Here is a 27,116-nt window from a genome sequence, read left to right on the forward strand (position 1 = left end):
TGGGGTATATTATTTCGGGAAATAAGATTAAACCAGATCCAGAACGTCTGCGACCATTGATTGATTTACCTTGTCCTACTAATTCTAAGGCTTTGCAACGAGTTGTTGGACTGTTTTCTTATTATTCTAATTGGATTGCAAATTTTTCACGGAAGATCCGGCCTCTTATTCAGGTTACGACATATCCTCTATCATGGGAGGCCAGGACATGTTTTGAGAATTTTAAAAAGGATATTTTAGGAGCAGTTGTGCATTCCATTGATGAGCAGGTTCCCTTTGTGATTGAGACGGATGCTTCAGATTTTGCAATTGGGGCTACTTTGAACCAAAATGGAAGACCTGTGGCCTTTTTCTCACGTACTTTGAATAATAGTGAAAAAAGACATTCCTCAATAGAAAAAGAGGCATATGCAATAGTAGAAGCATTGCGTAAATGGAGACATTATTTATCGGGGCGACATTTCACGTTGGTAACTGATCAAAAATCTGTGTCCTTTATGTTTGATGTTAAACATTTTGGAAAGATTAAAAATGATAAAATAATGAGATGGAGGATTGAGTTGGCATGTTACCATTTTGACATAGTTTATCGTCCGGGGAAGGATAATGTTGCTGCTGATGCACTGTCGAGGGCTTATTGTTCTGTGATTCACGGAGATACGCTTATTAATCTTCACAATGCCTTATGTCATCCTGGGGTTACGAGGATGATACACTTTGTACGCAGTAAGAACTTGCCTTTTTCAGTTGAAGACGTCAAGCGGATGACTTCATCATGTTCTATCTGTGCTCGGTGTAAACTGAATTTCTTTAAGCCTCAACGAGCTCATCTTATAAAGGCTACTTCTCCTTTTGAACGTTTGAGTGTCGATTTTAAGGGACCTCTTCCTTCAACTACTCAAAACCGATATATATTTACTGTTGTGGACGAGTTTTCAAGGTTCCCCTTTGCTTTTCCTTGTGCAGATGTATCAGCTGCTACAGTTATTAAATGTTTGACTCAACTTTTTGTCATCTTTGGGATGCCTGCGTATATCCATTCGGATCAGGGAAGTTCTTTTATGTCTTCCCAGTTGAAGGAATACCTTCAGAGTCGGGGAATTTCTACTAGTAGAACTACCCCGTATAATCCCCAGGGTAATGGACAGTGTGAACGATACAATGGGGTGATCTGGAAGGCAGTTATGTTGGCGTTGACATCCCGGAACCTTAAGAATACACAGTGGGAAATGGTGCTGCCTGATGCCCTGCATTCCATTAGATCATTGCTTTCAACGGCTACTAATGTGACCCCCCATGAAAGGCTCTTTAACTATCCGCGGAGATCTACTACGGGATATTCGGTACCTTCATGGCTTACTATGCAGGGACCTGTGTTGCTTCGACGCCATGTTAGATTGTTAAACTATGACCCCTTGGTGGAGGAGGTGGAGCTGTTGGAGGCAAATTCCCAATATGCTCATATTCGATTCCAAGATGGGAAAGAAAGTACTGTTTCAATTAAAGACTTGGCTCCTTGTGGGGGCCAGCCCTCTTCTGAGGATATTAATAATGGTCATGATTCGGATAATGTGGATGCTGTTACAGATACTACGAATATTTCCAATCTGATTGCAGATAATCATACTTCTATTAGTCAGCCTTTGATAGATGTTTATGACCGTCCCAGTTCATCTTCTGATGGGATTTCTAATCCGGAAACCGTTGAGAATCGGGATATGGATAGCCTTCCTGTTGAAGATACTTCTGTGCCTTCTGGCATGGGAGGGCAAGGAATTTCACCAAGGTTAAGAAGGTCGACACGAACAAGATATCCGGTCGACCGATTGAAAATGGACTTTTAAATTGATAGTAATGTTTTAAAAATTGTTGAAATATTATAGTATATTGTTTTAGTTGAGAGATACTTAATACTTATGCGTAATGTTATTATTTGTTGTTCATTTAGTATTGTGTTATGTAAATAGTTTTATTCTCGTGCATAGTTTAGTTGTAAATAATTAATTGTAAATTGTAAAAGTTATTAGGTTGGAGTATATTTTAAAAGGAGGGGTGAATGTGGTGATTATTCCTTGATTAGTAAAAGTATTGTGATTCGTTGTTTGTTAACTGCCTTGGGATATGTGTTGTAATCTCATTGGTAGTTGATGATCACATGATGTGTTGTGGCTACCTTAAATTCAGTCCTTTTCTAGCTTTAGTTGGGACTGGATGCGGAAAGATATGCTGCTGATTTTAAAGTTAATAAAGCCTAGCTTTGGAAGGCCAATCTATTCTTTATTTCACTGACGTATAACAAGGAGAAGTGCATATTCCGCACCACCCGCCTCGCCATCCTTGGCTGTGTTGTGGAACACGGAGTCATCGGTCCCGACCCCGACTGGATGCATCCCCTTATGGAACTCCCACTGCCCCACTGCCTCAAGGCCCTGAAGAGGTGCCTAGGGTATTTCTCCTATTACGCCCAGTGGGTCCCCTACTATGCGGACAAGGCCCGTCCGCTGATCAAGTCCACCTCTTTTCCCTTGACAGCAGAGGCCCGCTTAGCCTTCCACCGTATCAAGGAAGACATTGCCAAAGCCACCATGCACGCAGTGGACGAATCCATCCCCTTCCAGGTGGAAAGCGACGCGTCCGACTTTGCCCTGGCCGCTACCCTTAATCAGGCGGGGAGACCCGTGGCCTTCTTTTCACGAACCAGGGCCCGGAGACCAGACACTCCGCTGTTGAGAAGGAGGCCCAGGCTATTGTGGAGGCTGTGCGTCATTGGAGGCACTACCTGGCCGGAAAACGATTTACCCTGCTCACTGACCAGCGTTCAGTTGCTTTTATGTTTAACAACAAGCAGAGGGGCAAAATCAAAAACGACAAGATCTTGAGGTGGAGAATCGAGCTTTCCACCTACAACTACGAGATCTTGTACCGGCCCGGGAAGCTCAATGAACCCTCGGATGCTCTATCGCGTGGCACCTGCGCCAGCGCACAGATCGATAGACTGTGGGCCCTCCACAATGACCTCTGCCACCCGGGGGTCACCAGGTTCTTCCACTTCATCAAGGCCCGCAACCTGCCTTACTCCATTGAGGAGGTCAGGACCATGACCAGGAACTGCCAAGTCTGCGCTGAGTGCAAACTGCACTTTTATAGACCAGACAGGGCTCACCTGATAAAAGCCACTCGCCCCTTCGAGCGCCTGAGCATTGATTTTAAAGGGCCTCTCCCCTCCTCCGACCGCAATGTGTACTTCCTCAACATTATTGATGAGTACTCCCATTTCCCGTTCGCCATCCCCTGCCAGGACATGACCAGTGCCACGGTCATTAAATGTCTGAACGACCCCTTCACCCTGTTCGGTTTCCCCAGCTATATCCATAGTGACCGGGGCTCATCGTTTATGAACGACGAACTCCGTCAGTACCTGCTCGCTAGGGGTATTGCCACAAGCAGGACCACCAGTTACAACCCCCGGGGGAACGGACAGGTGGAAAGAGAGAATGCGACAGTTTGGAAGGCCGCCCTGCTAGCCTTAAAGTCTAGGGGCCTTCCGACCTCCCGCTGGCAGGATGTGCTCCCCGATGCGCTCCACTCTATTCGGTGAATGCTCTGCACTGCCACTAATGCCACCCCTCATGAGAAAATGTTTGTCTTCCCAAGGAAGTCCACATCAGGGACATCGCTACCGCCATGGCTGACGTCCCCAGGGCCGGTCCTACTGAGAAGACACGTGAGGACCCATAAAACAGACCCCCTGGTCGAGAGGGTCGACCTCCTCCACGCCAACCACCAGTATGCTTACATTGCGTACCCGGACGGGCGGGAGGACACAGTCTCCATAAGAGACCTCGCACCCTCGGGGGCCCCAGTAACCCACTACCCACTACCACCCCCCCCACGATCCAATATCCAACCCCAGCAGACGGCACGCCTGGGCCCCGCGACCCGCTCGACACCCATGAGGACTGCACACCAGTGCCCCAGCCTACGCGGGACTCGACGCCGGAAGCTTCACTACCCCTGCCGTCGCCACGTCGATCACAGCGGCAGACAAGACCTCCGGAGAGACTCCAATACACAAACTTTTAATACACTTCACCCCGCCGGACTCATTTTTAAACAAGGGGTGAATGTGGTAAACCACTGTTACACCTGCCTGTGCGTGTGTTTGTATTCCACTGTGTACATGCCTCGGCTGACTCCTCCCACGAGTCCAGGTATAAAGGTGACTGCTCCACAGTCCCTCTGTATTCTGGACTGGTCGACCACTCGAGGCACACCTTCATTCTCTTGTTAATAAAAGCCTGTTAGTTACTCGCTTAACCTCAGTCTTTTGAGTAATTGATAGCACATCACCATCTCCATATTTCCCACCATTAATTTCCCGGTCTCATCCTCTAAGGGACCAACATTTACTTTAGCCACCCTTTTTCTTTTTATATAACTATAAAAACTCTTACTATCTGTTTTTATATTTTTTGCTAATTTACTTTCATAATCTATCTTCCCTTTCTTAATCAATCTTTTTGTTATTTTTTGCTGTCTTTTAAAGTTTTCCCAATCCTCTATCCTCCCACTAGATTTGGCTACCTTATATGCCCTTGTTTTTAGTCGAATACTATCCTTAATTTCTTTACTTAGCCACGGATGGCTGTCTTTTCTTTTACACCCTTTTCTTCTCAGTGGAATATATTTTTTTAGGAAGTTGTAAAATAACTCCTTAAATGTACACCACTGATCATGTATCGTCTTACCCTTTAATCTATTTTCCCAATCCACTCTACTCAATTCCGCTCTCATACCTTCATAGTCTCCTTTATTCAAGCTTAGCACACTTGTTTGAGATCCAACCTTCTCACCCTCTAATTGAATATGGAATTCAACCATGTTATGGTCACTCATTCCAAGGGGACCCTTTACTTGGACATTTTTAATTAATCCTGCCTCGTTACACAGGACCAGATCCAAGGTTGCTTGCCCCCTGGTCGGTTCAGTTACATACTGCTCAAGAAACCCATCCCTAATACACTCAATGAACTCATCCTCAAGGCAGCCCTGCCCAATTTGATTTGTCCAATTAATATGATAGTTAAAATCCCCCATAATTATAGCTGTTCCCTTATTACAAGCCTCAACTATTTCCTGATTGATACTCCGTCCAACATAGTTGCAACTGTTCGGAGGTCTATAGACTACGCCCACTAGTGTTTTTTTCCCCTTATTATTCCTTACCTCCACCCAAACTGTTTCATTATCCTGACCTTTTGACCCAATATCATTTCTCTGTATTACAGTGATTCCTTCCTTTATTAACATAGCCACCCCACCTCCCCTTCCTTCCTGCCTGTCCTTCCTGATCGTTAAATAACCTGGTATGTTTAATTCCCAGGCATTGTCACCCTGCAGCCATGTTTCTGTAATGGCCACAAGATCATACCCATATGTAGTTATTTGTGCCATTAACTCGTCTATTTTGTTACGAATGCTACGTGCATTCAGATAGAGAACTTTCAAATATGTTTTGTGACACTTAGTTCCTGCTTTTGCCCTTTTTATTACTTTACCTTTTACTCCATACCTCCTGCCCCTTCCTGACACGCTCTGGTTTTTCATTTCCCCACTGCTACCTAAGTCTATGACCTTCTCTGTTGTCATTTTTATTATTTGCTCTCTAGGAACCTCCCCCCCACTAGTTAGTTTAAAGCCCTCTCTACAGCCCTAGTTATATGATCCGCCAGGACTCTAGTCCCAGCACTGGCCAAGTGAAGCCCGTCCCAACGGAACAGCTCCCTCCTGCCCCAGTACTGGTGCCAGTGTCCCAGGAAGCAAAACCCATTTCTCCCACACCAATCTTTGAGCCACGCATTTAACTCTCTAATTTTATTTGTCCTAGCCAAATTCGCTTGTGGCTCAGGTAATAATCCAGAGATTATTACCCTTGTGGTTCTGCTTTTTAATTTGGCCCCTAGCTGCTCAAACTCCCTCAGCAGAACCTCCTTCCTTGTCCTATCTATGTCGTTGGTACCAACATGGACCACGACAAGTGGATCCTCCCCCTCCCACTCCAAGTTTCTCTCCAGTCCAGAGGAGATGTCCTTAACCCTGGCACCGGGCAGGCAACACAGCCTTCGGGACTCTCGCTCTCGGCTGCAAAGAACTCTATCTATCCCCCTCACGATACTATCCCCTACCACTACAACATTTCTTTTAGCTCCCCCCACTTGAATGGCCCCCTGCTCCACGGTGCTGTGGTCAGGTTGCTCATCCTCCCTGCAGTCCCTGTTCCCATCCTCACAGGGAGTAAGAGCCTCGAAACTGTTGGACAAGTGCAAGGGCTGCGGCTCCTCCAACACTACCTCCTGGATCCCCGTACCTGCCTCACTTCTAGTCACACCATCCTGACCCTGGCCACGGACTACATCTGAATTAATTAATCTAATTGGTGTGAATACCTCGTGATACACAGAGTCCAGGTAACTCTCCCCCTCCCTGATGTGTCTCAGTGTTTGAAGCTCGGACTCCAGCTCTTCAACACGGAGCCGGAGTTCCTCGAGCAGCCAACACTTACTGCAAATGTGATCACTGTGAGCATCAATGGTGTTCACCAGCTCCACATATTGCAGCAGTAACACATCACCTGATCTCCCATTCTATGTAATTAATTAAATTTATTAATATTATTCTTAAATACCCTCTGCCCCGATTCTAGATGGTGAATATCACACCTTAGAAACTATAAACCAAAGAGATTTAAGCTTAAAAAGGGAGAAATACTTACCAACCAATCACTTACCCGCTTTCTGGTGACGTCACACTTGGATTATTTTTTACCTCTCTCCTTCCCTCCGAGTTCCAAGATTGGAGATTGGTAAACCTACCTGGTCTCTGGGACTTTTATAGCCCCGCTGCTGCCGCTGAAACACCCACCAACGCTGTGAGACCTTACCTGGGTCTCTGGGACTTTTATAGCCCCGCTCTGCCGCTCGAGATTCCCGCCGATGCTGTGAGGCCTTACCTGGGTCTCTGGAGCCTTTATACAGCCGCTCAGCCTGCGATTCCCGCCGATTCAGCAGATATTACCAATCCTGGTACCATGTTATGTTCATAAATAAATAGACGTTTTCATTATGAACAGCTAGCTTGAGCTAGTCATTTATTCAGCCATGTGGACTAGTGTACAGGCATCCACCTTGACTACTGCCTTGTGGGTAGCCCACTACTGAACCTACAGCTTCACCTCATGTACCATTTTAGAATGACATGTTACTGATCATTACACTGAGAACTCATTTTTAGTGTGGAAGCAAGTCATCCTCGGTTCCGAGGGACTGCCTAAAAAAGGAAGAAGTGTCCTGTAAAACAAACCTCAAATGCTACAGATAGATGACTCAATTAAATATTCGTTGTATGAGACCCAGAGTTGAAATTGGGCAGAAGAGCAGAGGAGTTCTCCCTCCTCTGTTCGCCCTCCTGCCATCTGGGAGACGCTACAGATGCATTCGCACCCGTACGACCAGATTTAGGAACAGCTTCTTTCCCAGGGCTGTCATCCTACTGAACTCCACAAATAAACTCTAAAGCCTGCACATCTGCCAATGCACTTTATTATGGTTATGTTATGTTAATGTATTACAAGCCAAATGTATGTTGAATGTTTAAATGTCTTAATCTAAATGTACACTCTCGGGAGCTGCAAGCCTACATTTCGTTGTACTGCACTTGTGCACTAACAATGACAATAAAAGTTGATTTGATTTGATTTAGTGTCCTGGACCAATATTTGTCCCTGAACCAACAATACTGAAATAGATGATCTGGTCATCTACAGTTTCTCACTCTTGTATGTGGTATCTTGCAATGTGCAAGTTAATAATAATAATAATTCAACTTTATTGTCATTGCACAAGTACATGAACAACAAAATGTGATCTTGCAAGCTCCCATGACTGGGAGAAGCAAAGCCGCTGCGTCGGTGCGCACCGCCATTTCATTTCCACCATTCCTCCTGTCCGACAATCTTCAGCCCACCGCCCGCTCCTCCCGTGGCTCCTTCTGTGACTTTCTGCACCTGGTCTTCCCTGATGGTCACCCCTACCAGGTACTAACCAGGCCTGGCTCTGCTTAGTTTCCAAGCCTTGATCAGTGACCCTGTCCCTAGTCCCTAGTCCCAGGAACAGAATCAAGTTGGCTGCTACCCTGTCAAGCCCACTAAGAATCTTATATGTTTCATTGAGATCACCTCTCAATCCTCTAAACGCCAGAGAATATAGGCCCATTCTACTCAATCTCTCCTCATAGGACAATCCCCTCATCCCAGAAATCAGTCTGGTGAACCTTCGTTGAACTCCCTCTAAGGCAAGTACATCCTTCCTTAGGTAAGGAGACCAAAATTGTACACAGTGCTCCAGGTGTGGTCTCACCAGGGCCCTATATAATTGTAGCAAGACTTCCTTACTCTAATACACCAACCCCCTTGCAATAAAGGCTAACATACCATTTGCCTTCCTAATTGCCTGTTGTAGCAGCTTGTCAACTGTCTGTGATTCGTGTATAAGGAAACCTTTTTTGGGGCGTCCTGAGATCATGATAGTCGCTGTAGCAATGCAAGTGCCTTCTTTCTTTCTGTAATATTTTTTATCAGCTTATACAAGGAGTCTTGCTTTCTGTTTTACACATTCAGTCAGATTGTGCTGAAATACCAACACAGGAAATGAAACAAAACTACGACACTGCCTTTTAGGTATTGCTTAAGTTCCTGTCTGGTTTTTGCTGCGATGTTTTGAGTCACGTAGAACTGTAGAGACAGAACAACAGTTCACATTCCCCACCTTGAAGATCCCCCACCCCCTCAGACCCAATACCGGGGGAACAGCACGGGCCGGCAATGGAAAGTCAAGCGCACCCTGGTGTCACAATATCTAAGGAGGCTGCGGAAAAGCGAAAGGAAAGTACTTGGAGTCACCGGTGAGGGGAGCGCCGATAGACTTGACGTGGCTGTGAGTGTTTAATGGGTTTGTGTACTGGTCCCATCTCCGGCTAGTTTCACGGAGGTGCCGACCCATGTAAAATAAACAGGTTAACAGCAGTGCTGAAATGAGAGGGTCTGGCAGACAGAGGGGTGCCTGACTGAGGCACAGGGATTGAGGAGGGAGACAGAGAGAGAGGAGAGAGAGATACCAGGGAAAGAGAGCGACAGTGAACAAGAGGAGAGAGAAAGAGATAGAGGGGAAGAGAGACAGAGCGAGAGAGGGGGAAGAGAGAGAGGGACAGAGAGGAGAGAGGGAAGAGAGAGAGAGACAGAGTGAGAGGGGGAAGAGAGAGAGAGACAGAGAGGAGAGAGAAAGAGACAGTGGGGAAGAGAGAGAGACGGAGTGAGAGGGGAAGAGAGAGACAGAGTGAGAGGGGGAAGAGAGAGAGAGACAGAGAGGAGAGAGAAAGAGACAGTGGGGAAGAGAGAGAGACAGAGTGAGTGAGGGAAGAGAGACGGAGGGAGAGAGGGGGAAGAGAGACGGAGGGAGAGAGGGGGAAGAGAGAGAGAGACAGAGAGGAGAGAGAAAGAGACAGTGGGGAAGAGAGACAGAGGGAAAGAGGGGGAAGAGAGAGACAGATAAAGGAGAAAATGATAGAGCAGTGAGAGAGAGGAGAGGGAAGAGAGGGATTGGGAAGAGAGATAGAAAGGAGGTGAGCCACAGAGGGGAGAGAAAAAGGCGGAGAGGGGATAAAGAGTCAGGCAGACAGAGGATAAAGAGAGAGAGAAACAGATCGAGAGCGAGGAGAAAGACAGAGAGAGAATCAGGCAGACAAAGGGGAACAGGGCTGAGACAGTGACTGAGGAGAGAAAGAGAGAGGGGACGAGAGAGACAGAACGAATGAGGCACACAGAGAGAAGGGAAAAAGAGAGAGAGAGAGAGAGAGGGAGGGGAGAAAGAGACAGAAAAGAAAGAGACGCAGAAAGGGGGAGAGAAAAAGGGAGAGCGAAAGAAAAAGGGAGAGAGAGAAAGACAAATAGTGAGACTGGAGAGACTAGAGAGTGGAAATGAGCTTCATGGCCCAAGCCTTAACAGGTGCATTTTCTGTTTCTCAGTCTTATATTGCAATGGAGGGATTGACTCATTCAAAGTAAATCTGTTGATGCTGCAATTAAAGGTCAGAGGGCTGTTACAGGAGCACGTTGCCCGCTGATATCACCAAATGTCATTTCCAGACTTATAACTAATAACTCATCCATAAAATGGTGCTGAACAGCAAACCGATCGCCCTTCGCTGAAAGGAAGGCTTGCGTTCCTACAGCTCCTTGTGTGCAGTGCTGTCCCCCAGGGATCAGTATTAGCACCACTGCTCTTGTTGATATATATATAGATTAATGACCTGGACTTGGGTCGACAGGGCACCATTTCAAAGCTTGCAGGCGACACCAAACCCGCAAATGTAGTAAACAGTGTGGAGCATATAAACAGACTTCAGGAGGACATAGACAAGACATGGCAGCTGCAATTCAATGCAGAGAAGTGGGAAGTGAGAATGAGGAGAAGCAATATAAATTAAATGGTGCAATTTTACACAGGATATACGGCATAGAAACACACCATTCGGCCCAACCAGTCCGTGCCGGTGTTTATGCTCCACTCGCGCCTCCTCCCGTCTTTCCTCATCTAAATCTATCAGCGTCTCCCGATATTCCCTTCTCCCTCATATGCTTGTCCAGCCTCCCCTGAATGCATCTATACTATTCACTTCAACCACTCCCTGTGGTAGCGAGTTCCACATTCTCACCACTCTCTGGGTAAAGAAGTTTCTTCTGAATTCCCTGTTGGATTTCTTGCTGACTATCTTATATCGATGGCCTCTAGTTATGCTCTTCCCCACAAGTGGAAACATTCTCTCTGTATCCACTCTATCAAAACCTGTCATCATTTTAAAGACCTCTATTAGGTCACCCCTCAGCCTTCTCTTTTCAAGGGAAAAGAGACCCAGCCTGTTCATCCTTTCCTGATATGTAAACCCTCGCATTTCTGGTATCAGCCTTGTAAATCTTCTCTGCACCCTCTCCAGTGCCTCTATATCCTTTTTATAATATGGCGACCAGAACTGTACGCAGTACTCCAAGTGTGGTCTAACCAAGGTTCGATACAGGTTTAGCATAACTTCCCTACTTTTCAATTCTATCCCTCTAGAAATAAACCCTAGTGCTTGGTTTGCTTTTTTTAATGGCCTTGCTAACCTGTGTCGCAACTTTTAGTGATTTGTGTATTTGTACTCCTAGATCCCTTTGTTCCTCTACCCCACCTAGACTCGCACCCTCCTCTCTTCTTAGGCAGTCTCTCGGAACCGAGGATGACTTGCTTCCACATTAAAAATGAGTTCTCAGGTGACTGATGAGTCCAATGCGGGACCTACAGTCTCTGTCACAGGTGGGGCAGACAGTGGTTGAAGGGGCGGGTGGGTGGTGTGCTTGGGTTGACGTGCGCTCCTTGCGCTGCCTGCGCTTGGCTTCCGCTTGCTCCCGGCGAAGAGACTCGAGGTGTTCGGCGCCCTCCCGGATTGCTTCTCCTCCACTTTGTGCGGTCTTGGGCCAGGGATTCCCAGGTGTCGGTGGGGATGTTACACTTTTTCAAGGAGGCTTTGAGGGTGTCCTTGAAGCGTTTGCTCTGCCCACCTGGGGCTCTCTTGCCGTGCCAGAGCTCCGAGTAGAGCGCTTGTTTTGGGAGTCTTGTATCGGGCATGCGGACGATGTGACCCATCCATTGGAACTGATTGAGCGTGGTCAAAGCTTCGATGCTGGGGATGTTGGCCTGAGCAAGAACATTGACGTTGGTGCGCCTATCCTGCCAATGGATTTACAGGATCTTGCGGAGGCAGCGTTGCTGGTACCTCTCCAGTGCTTTGAGGTGCCTGCTGTACATGGTCCATGTCTCTGAGGCATACAGCAGGGCGGGTATCACTGCTGCTCTGTAGACCATGAGCTTAGTGCCGGGTTTGAGGTCCTGGTCTTCAAACACTCTCTTCCTCAGGCGACCGAAGGCTGCACTGGCACACTGAAGGCGGTGTTGGGCTTCATCGTCGACGTCTGCCCTTGTTGACAGTAGGCTCCCGAGGTAGGGAAAGTGGTTCACGTTGTCCAAAGCCTTGTCGTGGATTTTGATAATCAGGGGGCAGTACTGTGTGGCGGGGGCAGGTTGGTAGAGGACTTTTGTCTTACGGATGTTTAGAGTAAAGCCCATGCTCTCGTACGCTTCGGTGAAGGTGTTGACGATGGTTTGGAGTTCGACCTCCGAGTGAGCACAGACGCAAGCTTCGTCTGCATACTGTAATTTGATGACATTGGATGGGACAACCTTGGATCTGGACTGGAGGCGACGGAGGTTGAACAGTTTCCCGTTTGTTCTGTAAATTAGCTCCATTCCAGTGGGGAGCTTACTGAGGGTGAGATGGAGCATTGCAGCAAGGAAGATCGAGAAGAGCGTTGGTGCGATGACACAGCCTTGCTTGACCCTGGTTCGTACGTGAATTGGGTCTGTGCTAGAACTGTTGGTCAGGATCATGGCTTGCATGTCGTCGTGAAGCAGGCGGAGGATGGTGACAAACTTTTGAGGGCAGCCAAATTTGAGGAGGGCACTCCATAATCCCTCACGGTTAACAGATCGAAGGCCTTTGTGAGATCAAAGAAGGCCATGTACAGTGGTTGGTGCTGTTCCCTGCATTTCTCTTGTAATTGACGTGCGGTGAAGATCATGTCCATTGTGCCCCTTAGTGGGCGGAATCTGCATTGCGACTCTGGGAGGAGCTCTTCGGCCACTGGGAGAAGGCGATTGAGGAGGATTCTTGCCATGACTTTCCCTGCGGCAGACAGCAGGGAAACTCCTCTGTAATTGCCGCAATCGGACTTGTCACCTTTCTTGAAGATGGTCACAATTACGGCGTCTCTGAGATCCCCTGACATGTTCTCCTCCTTCCAGGTAAGAGAAACTAGTTCATGAATTCGCGCCAGTGGTGCTTCTCCACCATGCTTTAGTGCCTCAGCGGGGATTCCATCTGCTCCTGAGGCCTTGTTGTTCTTCAATTGTTGGATGGCCTTTTCAACCTCATGCCGGGCTGGGATTGTGCTGAGATGGTGGCGGGTAGCTTGATGTGGGATGGAGTTGAGGGCACTCGTGTCGAAGACAGAGTCGTGGTTAAGGAGATCTTCGAAGTGCTCCTTCCAGCGGGCACTGACTGCCTCTCTGTCCTTGATGAGTACCTCTCCGTTCTTGGCCCGCAGTGGGGAAGGGCCTTGGGTGCTTGGGCCGTAGATGGTCTTGACTGCGCTAAAGAATCCACGCATGTCATGGTTGTCGGCTAGCTGCTGGATCTCCTGTGCTTTCTCCACCCACCATCTGTTCTTTCGGTCGCGAGTTTTTTGTTGGTCCTCGGCCTTCAGGCTTCTGTAGAGCTGCTTTCTTGCTCTCGAGTTCTGTTGCTGTTTCCAGATCAGGAATGCCTTGCGCTTGCGGCTTACTAGCTCCTGGATCTCCTGGTCGTTCTCATCGAACCAGCCTTGGTGTTTCCTGGTCGAGTGACTGAGCGTCTCTTCACAGGTGCTGATTATGGAGGCCTTGAGTGCAGACCAGGCGCTGTGGGCACTCTGTGTCTCTGCATCACTGGGAGTCGTCAGGTTGTTTGTGAGGCGCAGGCTGAATAGGGCTTTCTTAACGGGGTCTTTGAGTGCTCCAGCGTTGATTTTCCTGTGGCATTGTTTCTGTTGCCGCTGCTGTTTTGGGGCTACATTGATGGAGATGACAGAGCAGATTAGGCGGTGGTCTGTCCAGCAGTCATCAGCTCCTGTCATGCCGTCGCACCCTACAAGTGATAAGTGGCCTCCCTATTCTTCCTACCAAAATGTAATACCTCACATTTATCTGTGTTGAACTTCATTTGTGAATTATATGCCCATTCTGCAAGTTTATTAATGTCCTCCTGTAACTTATTGCCGCCCTCCTCAGTATTGACTATCCCCCCCTATTTGATGTCATCCGCAAATTTAGAAATTGTATTTTTGATTCCTAAGTCTAAATTGTTAATGTAAATTGTGAACAGCAGTGGTCCCAGCACTGATCCTTGTGGAACACCACCACCCACCTCTGCCACTGTGAATAGCTACCCTTTACTCCCACTCTCTGCTTTCTGTCCTGAAGCCAGCTAGCAATCCATTCTGCTACTTGTCCCCTGACTCCGCATTCTCTGACCTTGTTCATCAGTCTATTATGGGGTACCTTATCGAAGACCTTTTGAAAATCTAGATAGATTACATTTACTGCATTACCATTGTCTACTCTCTCTGTTACCACTCAAAAATTCAATAAGATTGGTCAAGCAAGACTTTGCCTTTTGAAATCCATGTTGGCTATTCATTATTATAATTTTGGTTTCTAGATGTTCTTCTATTTTCTACCACCGATGTTAAGCTGACTGGTCTATAATTCCCTGGACATGTTCTATCCCCCTTCTTAAATATCGGTATTACATAAGCTATCCGCCAGTCCTCTGGCACTACACCTTTTTCTAACGAATTATTAAATATGCGTAGTAATGCCTCTGCTATCTCTTCCCTAGATACTTTTAAAATGCGCGGAGGCAATCCATCTGGACATGGGGTTTTATTCTCTTTGGGGGCGAAATTCGGTTGTTAGCGCCACCGATTAACGCCTAAAGAGGCCGAGAAGTGGGGCGCTAGCCAATTTCCGGGCGGGCGCAAGGCACCTAGCGCCTCACCCCATATTGAGCATGCATTTAGCGCCAGCGCTAAATCTTAGCGCCCGCTCATGGGCGCCGGCTGATTATGACGTCATTTGAGTGTGCAACGCATTTTGGGCGCCCCGGACTGGAAATTCAGTGGCACCCTCCTCCGTAGCGCCTGGCGCTAATAGTGACAGTTTACCTGGGCCTTACCAAGTCACTCTCGGGCTGGAGGAGCATTATTTAAAGGGGACTGGTGTGGTTTAAAAGCGGCAGCCATTTTTGGAGCACAACTTCCTCGAGAGCTACTAAGAGTTGCTGAGCTGCACACTGAGAGCCATTTGACCACTGAGCCAGCGCAGGCAGACGATCTTCAGCCTTCTGACCATCACCTTGCTGTTGGTGAGCCTTGACAATGGGGAACCTTCCTGTGGGCACTTATAATGGGGGCTGCATTGGAGGGGATCATCCTGCTGCTGAATCATCTGGAAAGGGCACTGAGACGCTGGGAGAGGGGGGCGGGCATGGCCAGACGGAGGAGGGCCAACAGACGTCACCACAGCAGACCTTACGCTGGCAGGGTTTTCCGACAACAGTTTTCCTACATGAACATGCCAGAGGAGCAGTGTGTCAGAAGGCTGCGATTTAGAAAGGAGGTGGTGACTGAGCAGTGCCAGCTGCTTCAGCCAGATCTGCAGCCTCAGATAAGGTGCAGGACATCTCTGTCAGTGGCTGAGAAGATGCCTGCTGGCCTGAACTTCTACGCGAGCGGCACTTCTCAGGCTGCGCGTCAGAGGCTGATCAGAAGTAGCTTCTAGGCCCCTCTCACGGAATGCTTGGTGCCATTCCAAGAACAGGAATGGAACCGGTCTGATACCCCCAAGCCTGTGAAGGGCAAGATGCATGTAAGTAGCAGGCATGGCCATTGTAAATGAAGAAAGTGTTTCATTAAACAAAATGTGGTTCCTTCAAACATGAGAAAGCTACTATGGCAACAGAAAGTAAAACTAATACACTGACAGATAACTGCATCTCACACCCGGGAGACTGTCCAAAACATAAATCACATTCCGACCATCTTCCTTGGCCTTGATTCCACTGCGTCAACCAAAGCACCCAATGCCCCATCAGTGAGTCATTCCACCCTCTGCCTCACCCTTTCCATGTCTTGCTAGGCTGGTGCGCCACAGGTAGGCTCCCACCGCTTTGAAGGCCTACAAGGCAGTGAGTGTGTCTGGTGATGCCAATTGACCTGCCCCTTTAAGAGCTGGCCAGCGCCAGTGTGTCTCAGGGAAAGTGATTATTGACAGCACCCTCGCTGCGCCCCGCCGCCGCGAAATTGGGTTGCGCTGCCGGGTTAGCACCTTAAGAGTAGCGTGCAGCGCCTGATTTAGCGCCGCAATCACCTTTAGGGGCGCTGCAACCCAATATCGCGCCAGGTGGCGCTAATTTGCGCCTGGCGCTTAACTTTGTGCATCGCCAGGACTAGCGCCCCAAACGCGGCTATACTGAATTTCTAGGCCTTTGAGTTCGATTAATTTATTTAATATATCCCCTTTTTTATTTTAAATGCACTTATCTCATTACTAATCTCATCGTCCAATGTCATGTCCACCTGTTCTATCTCCCTGGGAGTGCAGGAACAGAGATACCTGGAGGTGTACGTACATAAGTCTTTGAAGGTGGCAGGACAAGTTGAGAAGGCTGTTAAAAAAGCATATAGGATCCTTGACTTTATTAATAGAGGCCATAGAGTAAAAAAGCAAGGAAGTTATGCTAAAACTTTATAAAACATTGGTTAGGCCTCAGCTGGAGTATTGTGTCCAATTCTGGGCACCGCACTTTAGGAAGGATGTCAAGGCCTTGGAGAGGTTGCAGAGGGGATTTACTGGAATAGTACCAGGGATGAGGAACTTCAGATATGTGGATGAGACTGGAGAAGCTGGGGTTGTTCTCCTTAGAAACATAGAAAATAGGAGCAGGAGTAGGCCATTCAGCCTCTTGAGCTTGCTCCGCCATTTAATGAGATCATGGCTGATCATCCAAATTCAGTACCCTGTCCCTGCTTTCTCCCCATATCCCTTGATCCCTTTAGCCTTAAGAAATATATCTAACTCCTTCTTGAATATATTTAATGAATTGGCCTCAACTGCCTTCTGTGGTAGAGAATGGCCTCCTCCTGTTCCTGTGTAACAGGCTCGAGGGGCTGAATGGCCTCCTCCTGTTCCTAATGTAACAGGCTGAAGGGGCTGAATGGCCTCCTCCTGTTCCTAGTGTAACAGGCTCAAGGGGCTGAATGGCCTCCTCCTGTTCCGATGTTCCTAATCGAGCCAAATATTCTTAAACTGGAAAGTGTTTCCCTTTGCATTACCCGGACTCCACTAACTTGTTTCTTTTATTTTACAGGTGATTTAAAACATGAAGATATTTTCTGGTGGAATATGTCTCAAGTTACTTCCAAAGAAGAAAGTCTTAGTTGTTTCTGCATTCTTTGTGTTGATATTTAATATACTCTTTTATTTAAACCACTGCTCCAGTCAGTACCCGAAGTTAAATGACGACTCTTTCTTAATGCGGCCCGATAGCCAGTGTGACGTTAGCCCCCCATTCCTGGTCCTCCTTGTCACCAGTGCCCAGGACCAGTCCGAAGCTCGCTCAGCCATTCGTCAGACCTGGGGGAGAGAGCGGACAACACACGGCATGAGGGTGGTGACCTACTTCCTGCTCGGGTACAGCCGGAAGCATCAGAAGCAGCTGCAGAGAGAAGGTCGCTGGCACAGGGACATCATACAGAAAAACTTCCGCGACACTTATTACAACCTGACCACCAAGATGCTGATGGGCCTGGAATGGGTGAGCCGATTCTGCCCGTCAGCCGCCTTTGTCATGAAAACCGACTCGGACATGTTTGTCAACGCCGATTACCTGAGGGAGCTCTTGTCACAAACCAGCGGAAGGAACATCTTCACCGGCTTCATAATGAGCCGTCATCGGCCCATCAGGGACAAATACAGTAAATGGTACGTGAGTGAAGAGGAATACCCTCTGGAAGTGTACCCGCCGTTCTGCTCCGGCACCGGGTACGTGCTCTCGGCCGACGTCGCCAGCCAGGTCTGGAACATCTCGAAGAGCATCCCCCTATTCAAACTGGAGGATGTCTACGTCGGTCTCTGCCTGGCGGTGTTGAAGCTCGCGCCGGTGGAAATCCAGCCAGGGCCAACCTTCTACAACACAAGGGTCGCCTTTTCAGTTTGTGGCTTTCGCAAACTCGTGACCTCTCACTTGACGACACCCAATGAGTTGCGGAACTACTGGGAGCAACTGAGCGACGAGAGACGTTGTCCTTAAAGCAATAAAAGGGCAGCAATGTCCCCTGCAATATTGTTTTTCCGTGCGCGGGCCCTTGAAATTGGCTGCGCGGTCACTGTGCTCGTCCGGAGGGTCCGCGGCCCCCTCGCGGTCTGTGAGAAGAATTTTTTTTAAATCAGCTTTTTAAAAAAAAGGAAAGTACACCCTCGCATAACGGTGGGATGGAGCTGAGCAAACTGGTGGCTCTGGCCCCGGCACCAGCCCGTTTCCCTCCTCCCGAACGTCTGTGCAACGATGGTGGCAGCTCCCCGACACCCCCTCTCCCCCTCCGACACACACTCTCCCTCTCTCCACCCCCAACACCCCTCTCCCCCCGACATTCCCTCTCCCCCTCTCCCCCCGACACTCCCTCTCCCCCTGACACTCCCTCTCCCCCTCTCCCCCCGACACCGCCTCTCCCCCTCTCCCCCAACACTCACTCTCCCCCTCTCCCTCCCCGACACCCCCTCTCCCCCTCTCCACCCCCCAACACTCACTCTCCCCCTCTCCCCCCCGACACTCACTCTCCCCCTCTCCCCCCGACACCCCCCCGACACCCCCTCTCCCCCCTGACACTCACTCTCCCCCTCTCCCTCCCGACACTCACTCTCCCCCTCTCCCCCCAACACTCACTCTCCCCCTCTCCCTCCCCGACACCCCCTCTCCCCCTCTCCACCCCCCAGCACTCACTCTCCCCCTCTCCCCCCCGACACTCACTCTCCCCCTCTCCCCCCCGACACCCCCTCTCCCCCCCGACACCCCCTCTCCCTCCCGACACTCACTCTCCCCCTCTCCCCCCCGACACTCACTCTCCCCCTCTCCCCCCGACACTCACTCTCCCCCTCTCCCCCCCCGACACTCACTCTCCCCCTCTCCCCCCCGACACCCCCTCGCCCCCTCTCCCCCTCTCCACGCCGACACCCCCTCTCCCCCCCGACACTCACTCTCCCCCTCTCCCCCCCGACACTCACTCTCCCCCTCTCCCCCCCGACACCCCCTCTCCCCCCCGACACCCCCTCTCCCACTCTCCACCCCCCGACACTCACTCTCCACCTCTCCCCCCGACACTCACTCTCCCCCCCGACACCGCCCTCCCTCTCTCCACCCCCGACACCCCCTCCCTCTCCACCCCCCGACACTCACTCTCCCCCTCTCCAACCCCCGACACTCACTCTCCCCCTCTCCCCCCCCGACACCCCCTCTCCCCTCTCCACCCCCCGACACTCACTCTCCTCCTCTCCCCCCCCGACACCCCCTCCCTCTCCACCCCCGACACTCCCTCTCCCCCTCTCCCTACGACACTCCCTCTCTCCCTCTCCCCCTCTCCCCCTGCTAATTTGCGCTCAGCAAGCTCCCACAAACAGCAATGAGATAATGGCCAGATCATCTGTATGACGTTTGTTAAGGTATAAATATTGGACCCAGGTACCGGGGGAGAATAGCACGACTCCAATTTCCGATTACACAGCAGAATAAAATTCTGAATCTCTGCTTGTGAGCGACTGGTGTGCGTGGGACTCACTCGCAGGAATGACCCCGGGACATAGGAAAATAGGACCTTAGGAAGTAGCAGTCGGCCATTCAGCCCCTCGAGCCTGTTCTGCTATTCAATGAGATCATGGCTGATCTGCAATCTAACTCCATATACCCGCCTTTGGCCCATATCTCTTAATACCTTTGGTTAACAAAAAGCTATCAATCTCCGATTTAAAATTAACAATTGATCTAGCATTAACTGCTTTTTGCGGAAGAGAGTTCCAAACTTCTGCCACCCTTTGTGTGTAGAAGTGTTTCCTAACTTCACTGCTGAAAGGTCTGGCTCTAATTTTTAGACTCTGCCCCCTAGTCCTCGAATCCCCAACCAGCGGAAATAGTTTCTCTCTACTTACCCTATCTGTTCCCCTTAATATCCTGAAAACTTCGATCAGATCACCCCTTAACCGTCTAAATTCCAGGGACTACAACCCTAATTTGTGTAATCTCTCCTTGTAACTTAACCCTTGGAGTCCGGGTATCACTCTGGTAAACCTACGCTGCACTCCCTCCAAGGCCAATATATCCTTCTGAAGGTGTGGTGCCCAGAACTGCTCACAGTGCTCCAGGTGTGGTCTAACCAGGGCTTTGTATAGCTGTAGCATAACTTCTACCCCCTTGTATTCCAGTCCTCTGGATATAAAGGCCAGCACTGCATTAGCCTTTTTGATTATTTTCTGTACCTGTTCATGACATTTTAATGATCTATGTATATTCTGCCCTTGCAGCGCGTTCCTATGCAGAGCTAGACAGGTAGCTAACAACTTGATATCTTCCCATAAAAATCACAAGGCTTGACTTTGCTTGTAAACTTTACTGAAAATACGGCTGAAAATTCAGTAGCCTTAGCGCCTCATTTGAGGCGCTAGAGGGCCTTGCGCCGGAGTTATGGCCAGTAGTGAAATTCCCTGGGGCCCTAAATCGGCGTTGCTCCGGTAGCGCTGCGCCGGCACCAATGACGTCATCGGTGTGCGCAGCGTCCCGGTTGCCGTGGTAACCCGCCCGAACTCCAAAATTGAGTTGCGGCCGCCTCGCCCGTGGCAGCCGCAACCAGCGTTTTGTCAGAGGTGCCTTACTGCAGTTAGCGCCGGCGCATTAAAGGCCCCGCGGCGGCCGGCCGCTTTCCCGCCGGCCGCCTGCCCGCAGCTCCCTCCCCGGACTTCTCTCCCCCCCCCCCCCCGGAACAGATGCAAGCCCGGCACTTGTCCGAGGTGCCGGGCTCATTTTTAAGCAGATTTGCGCGGGCCGCGGCCGGGTGCAGGCAGCTCCTCCTGAACGGAAGGAGGAGGCCTGCACTTCCCCAGCCTGCCGCACCGGGTGCCGCAGCGCCGGAATTGCGGCGCGAAACGGCAGTTAGCGCCCTTTTCCAGGCGCTAAGACCCTTCAGTAGCGCCGGCAGCCGTTTGGGCGCAGCGCCGGCAGCCGTTTGGGCGCAGCGCCACTGAATTTTAGGCGCGCGCAGGGGACTTAGCGCCGGCACTAATTTCCGGCGCTAAAGCCCTGGCTAAGCCAAAACCCAATTTCTAGGCCATAGTGTCCAAGGCTGGAGCGTGACAAGAAAATAATTTCCCAGACCATGTGTCGAGCTGCAGGTCTGTGATATACAGTTTACTTTACTGCACTTGCTAGGTACCAAATATCCACTAGGTGGCGGCACACAATGGAAATCGACCCAAATTACTCAAACCCCTGAATTAACTGGAAAACTAACATAAATTCCTAAAGGCAGCACAATGTACCTGAACCCCCAAGTCTCTTTGGACCTCCACTGTTTTTAGCCTTTCACCATTTAGAAAGTACCCTGTTCTATCCTTTTTAGATCCAAAGTGGATGACCTCACATTTGCTCACATTGAAATCCATTTGCCACAGTTTTGCCCATTCACTTAATCTGTCGATATGCCTTTGTCATTTTATGCTTTCGTCTACGCTGCTTACAATGCCACCTATCTTAGTGTCATCGGCAAATTTGGATATGTGACTTTCTATGCCATCATCTAAGTCATTAATAAATATTGTGAATAGTTGAGGCCCCAACACAGATCCCTGCGGGACACCACTAGTCACAGCCTGCCAATTTGTGTACCTACCCATTATCCCTACTTTCTGTCTCCTGCCGCTCAGCCAATTTCCTAACCAGGTCAATAATTTGCCCTCAATTCCATGGGCTTCTAACTTAGCTTGTAAAGGAATGAGCCATACCTATTCAGAAAAATACGCCATCCTATGAACAGAATTCTGACTTTATTAAAACATGAAAACTGGGTTTAAAAATCTAAAAGCCTCAAAGACACAGGCTGTAAACAGAATACAGGCTTTTGAGATAAGATGAGTTGTTAACACAAAGCTGTAAACACCATACAAGCTTTTGAAATGGGAATTGGTTGTTGACACTGAAACAATGGCCTTATTGAAGCAAACCATTGGAGCTTCCAGAATGTCTGAGATTTGGAAAGAACACAATAAGATTTACCCAGTTAAATTGTTTTAAACAACACTTGATAAACAGGCACATGAAAGAGCACAATGGTATAATGTTAAGGTGTTATAAACCAACACGTCGGGAAACAGAAACACAGAACATTAAAGAATCATATGCCTTCATAAATATGACATTAAATGAAAGACAGGAGATATAAGTCTGTAATACAACCAATTGAGATGGCTAGGAAAACAATCAAGTACTCGGTTGAAGTGTTTTTAATTTACATGTTGTAAAAAGATACAAACAGAAGACTTTGTAGATATGACATAAATAGATGCACCAAGCAATCACATGGTTTTTGTATTGAACTTGGAACACATAGGCGACTCAAAGTCTGCTTACAACCAGCTAAGGTGATTTAAGAATTGAATAGAAGGCCTTCGTAAAAATGGCATCAAATAGATACATCTGTTATAATCGTTTTTTATGATGTGTTTTGAACATCTACACAGCAGACAGAATTCTACACAGCAAAACAGCAGTAAGAATAGAAAGAAGTCAACAGAAAGATGACTAAAGATAATTAGCTTACATCAGCAGAAAACTTCAAAGGATATACCACTGAAAAAAGGGTATAAAATATAGAATTTTCAAATAGGAAGCCTGAAGTCGCTGGAAGGGGCAAGCAATTCTCAGCATCAGAGAACCACTCTGTAAGCCTACAACTCTTTGAGTCTCGGGTAATCAAGGTATTTTGATTTTGGTGGATAGCCTGGATTAGAAAGAAGTAGAAATGTAAAAATGTCACAAAGTTAAGATTTGAGAATAAGGATCTCTGAGAATAAGAATTGTAAGCTATTTGTTTTTGAACTGTTAATGTTGCGACTGAATCACTAGCTGTTAACTACATGTCGGTTTTTTAATAAATCTATATATTATTAGAATTGTCTCACAGAGTACTTCTGTATCAAACTCGTGAACTCAATCTCTGTACACTCTTTGGTGAGGAGTTGCAGAATTCTGGGGGAGTATTCCAGACCCTCATAATATCCGGAAGGTTACAGTCTAGTTAAACTTATTAAAAGTGCTATCTGGAGGACGGTAACATCTTCAAGTCATTCCTTTCCTTTAGGGCGAGATAGTCTGGAGCTTTAGACCCAATTAAGCATATTATAGGATTCAGCTATCTCTAACTTTAGTTGAAGGTGAACGTCTGGGGAATACGCCTGATCCGGGGTAGCCCGAAAAGGGCTAGGACTAGTAATTATAACTTCAGTTGACGCCGCACGTTGATCTCTGATCAACTGAAAATTTTCAAGATATTCAGTCACGCTATCCTTAATTACACAGACTCTAGCAATTTCCCGACAACAAATGTTAGACTAACTGGTCTATAATTCCCTAGTTTCCCTCTCTCGCCATTTTTAAAAATCGGAGTGACAGGCGCAATTTTCCAATCTAAAGGGATGGTTCCTGAATCTAGAGAACTTTGGAAGATTATAGTTTGTGCATCTGCAATGTGCTCACCGACTTCCTTTCAATCCCTGGGATGGAAACCATCTGGCCCTGGGGATTTGTCACTCTTTAGGGAAAGAGAGACAGAGTGAGAAAGGGAAGGAGGGTAGGAGCGAGGGGACCGAGAGCGGAAGGGAGAGAGGGAAGGAGAGCGGGAGGGAGAGAGGAAAGGAGGAAGACGCAGTAAGGGAAGGAGAGAGGGAGATAGAGTGGGAAGGAGAGCAGGAGGGAGAGAGGAAAGGAGGAAGAGGCAGTAAGGGAAGGAGAGAGGGAGATAGAGAGGGAAGGAGAGCGGGAGGGAGAGAGGAAAGGAGGAAGAGGCAGTAAGGGAAGGAGAGAGGGAGATAGAGTGGGAAGGAGCGGGAGGAAGAGAGGAAAGGAGGAAGAGGCAGTAAGGGAAGGAGAGAGGGAGATAGAGTGGGAAGGAGAGCGGGAGGGAGCGAGGAAAGGAAGGAAGGAAGGAGAGTGTAACACTGTCATGGTAAACTTGACTGACTCTCCTCTTGACTGAATTCTAAATGTACCGACAAGCTTTGAGGGCAGGAGACTGCATGGCTAAAACATTTGTGAGATAAGTGATGTGTTGGTATTGTTCCTTCAAAAGAGAAGATCTTGAAAATTCTGTGAGAACCACAAGTCAACAACCCTGCAGATGTGAAAAACGACGACTCTCTCCAATCCTTGATGGTCTGGCCTTGGTTAACTAAGCGTCAAAACAGATAAGAAGAGAGACAGAACAACATTACCCACACAGTTTGGGAAAAAAGGAATCTTAAAGTTTTACCGACTGTGCCGAGACAAATAAAACACAAGATTTGGTGAGTGAAAGGAACCTCAAAGGATGCTGGAATTTCAGTTTGTGTGAAAGTGTGTGTTAAAGTGTGGGTGTGTTAAATATGTTCATTTCAATTTAAGATTGTTGTCGAAGTTTCGACTGTTCAATAAGACTCTGTGAAACAAAGTGATTGTCAAAGGCAGACTTTATTTAATTACTTGAATTAGGAGGTATACTGGTCAGGATGGTGGCTGGGTTTGGGACCACCGGGTAGGCAGGGAGAACAGACTCGTTAACTGCTCTTAGGTCTTGAACCAACCCTGACTTATTCTCCACTCCTGTTGAACTGCAGCTTTTGATAGGCGTAGGACCATCTGTCCTAGATCAGAAGGTTTTAATTCATGCGCCACTGCTAGTGTACAGTGTGGCTTAGAGTCTTTTACCCTGAATAATTCCCATGCTGTTTGGGTCAACAAGATTGGTGACGCTATTCCTTCTTGCCCAATTAAAATTCTTTGGATTTTAAGTGAATATTTCTGATGCAGAAAGGGCTTGTAATTAATTGCCACTTCTAGATCTTCTCCCGTTTTGTCATAATAGGCTATACAATGCAATTTATCATGCCAATGTCCCAAATTAAACTGCTTCTGGTATTCTGATACTGATCTTGTGGCATACTGCGATGCTCCCACAGCCATCAGTAATTGTTTACTGAGGTTGTCATCATGATTAGTTCAACAATACAAAATAAGAGAATTGTGGACCTGCAATGGGTACATCCCACATCTGTCAGTTGGAACATGTACCTTCAGTCCTTTTTCCATACATGATATCACTGCTTTCATTTTACACAACAAATCTCTTCCTAATAAGTTGATGGGAACGTCTTCAGATAATAAGAATGCATGCTGTTCATGAAAGTCTTTCATCTGTACATCCAATGGAGTGGGCCACACCATAGTCTGGGTTGTTCCTGAAAGTCCTACACACTTGACACTCTGATTGGTACAAGGTGCTCCTACTGCATATTGTTTAGTCAAGACCGAATTAGTTGCTCCAGTGTCTACCAAAAAATGGAACTTGTGTTCCATTCATATTTAAATTTATAAATGGCTCTTCTTTAGAATGTAATGATACTGCAGGCAATTGTACCACAGCCTGTTGTTCCTGGGCAATGTCTGGGGTGGGCTCTAAGTAACGTCATGCTGAACAATTTGGATTTTGTCCAAACTCTTCGTTTGGGCCACTTTGATTTCCCCAGGGATTGCTAGTTGTCCAATTAGTCTGTGGACGAGTGTGAACCTGGGCTTGGGTATTTCTGTTTCCGCATAAATTTTGTGGACCCCGCCAACCCTGATTTGTTTAACTTTTTGTTGTTTATTCTGTTCCTGATTAATCTCATCCCTCTTTTTATTATGTTTACTAACTTCTATACTTCGTTCGCGTCGCCTCTCTGCTTCCTTTTTCCAATCTGAGAAGGCTGACCAATTTATTTCTTTTTTTTTCCTTTTCTCTGCGGGTCTCTAGTTACGAGGCAATTCTCTAGACATGTTATTCTGTCTAAATTAAAGGTTCCGTCTATAGGAAATGGGTATTTGTCATTCTTGGTCCAATTAGACCATTTAGGTAAATCATTTGTGGATGATCGGCCACAATTTTGAAAAATATGGAAAGCTGGGGTTCCCCTTTCGGGGACCTTGCTTTGTGCAGCTCCCATCCTAGTTAGTTTTCAATTTCCACTAGCTGCACTTGTTCTGGGTCGCAAGTTTTACCCTCAACCCTCTTACGACCCCTACAGGCTGACCAAAGTGCTGACAGCGATGAATAATAACATACAATAATAACAATCAAGAAAATACTAAGGAATAACTTGAAGGTCCAAACAGGTACACAAAACAACTCAGACATAAAATAACGTAAGTACAGTTATGCAGGCTTTCTACAAAAGCTAAATTACAATCCGACAGTTTTCTCGATCTGCGTGGTACGCTCTACAGATCGAGGCCTTATTTTACAAGCTTTTAACAACTAATGACTGAGTATCACGATCCTAAGTGCCTTTATGCCTCTCCGCCCACTTCAGGGTCCTGACCTTCGCGTGGGGGATTTCCCCTCTTAACAACCGGTCTAAGGCTGCGCGTTTGAGACAGGCACTTCCTTGTCCTAGTCGATCAACTCAGTCACTAACAGTTTTTTTTTAATCTTTACAATTTTACATATGCATATAACATATAAGCGTTATCTTACAAAACAGTTGTGTTCTATTCCTGAATCCTTATGCTATGCTTATCCTTATTCTAACTACCAATCTATCCTTCGGGATTACTAGGTAGTCCCTTCACAGATTTACGTCACTGTGCACTCTCTGCCTATCCTTCGAGCTAGTCTCTTCACAGGCCCTCTGGTACCCTTATTTCTTTCTTTCTGTGTCTATCCTTCAGGCTAATCCCTTCACAGTACACTCACATATATTCCGGAACTCAACCTGGTCGCGACCTTTCTGTTGTCTCCCTTTGTCCGATAGTTTTGAAACCCGAACCGGCAGTATCCTCCTCCTTTTAATGTCAAAAAGAAGCCAAAGGTTACAACAAGTTAACTCAAGTTCCAAACACACATGAGTCTTAACAGATCGCAGTGCTCCCGTCGGAAGTAACAGACTACACCAACTATGTATCTAAAGAGAAATCCTTTTCTGTGAGAAAACCTCACTTATGGCCATTCAGGATTTGTCATTAGCAAAGTATGGTGTCCTCGTCCGTGACTTACCGAAAGGCAGCAAGCGATCTCGGTGGGACCTCCAAGAAACTGTCGAAGT

At 47.7% G+C, this 27,116-nt stretch overlaps 1 protein-coding gene across 1 annotated transcript; it reads left to right on the plus strand.

Moving 5' to 3' along the window:
- The first annotated feature begins 17,118 nt into the window (after positions 1 to 17,118).
- LOC147092067 (beta-1,3-galactosyltransferase 5-like) lies at positions 17,119 to 18,768 on the plus strand. Its single transcript, XM_085975613.1, has one exon. It carries the CDS (start codon positions 17,125 to 17,127, stop codon positions 18,052 to 18,054), a length of 930 nt encoding a protein of 309 aa, XP_085831739.1. The 5' UTR covers positions 17,119 to 17,124; the 3' UTR covers positions 18,055 to 18,768.
- Positions 18,769 to 27,116: the final 8,348 nt, after the last annotated feature.

Source organism: Somniosus microcephalus, unplaced genomic scaffold, assembly GCF_052327205.1.
Source record: "Somniosus microcephalus isolate GS21.2 unplaced genomic scaffold, FLI_Smic_1.0 unresolved_chr2, whole genome shotgun sequence".
Lineage (NCBI taxonomy): Eukaryota > Metazoa > Chordata > Chondrichthyes > Squaliformes > Somniosidae > Somniosus > Somniosus microcephalus.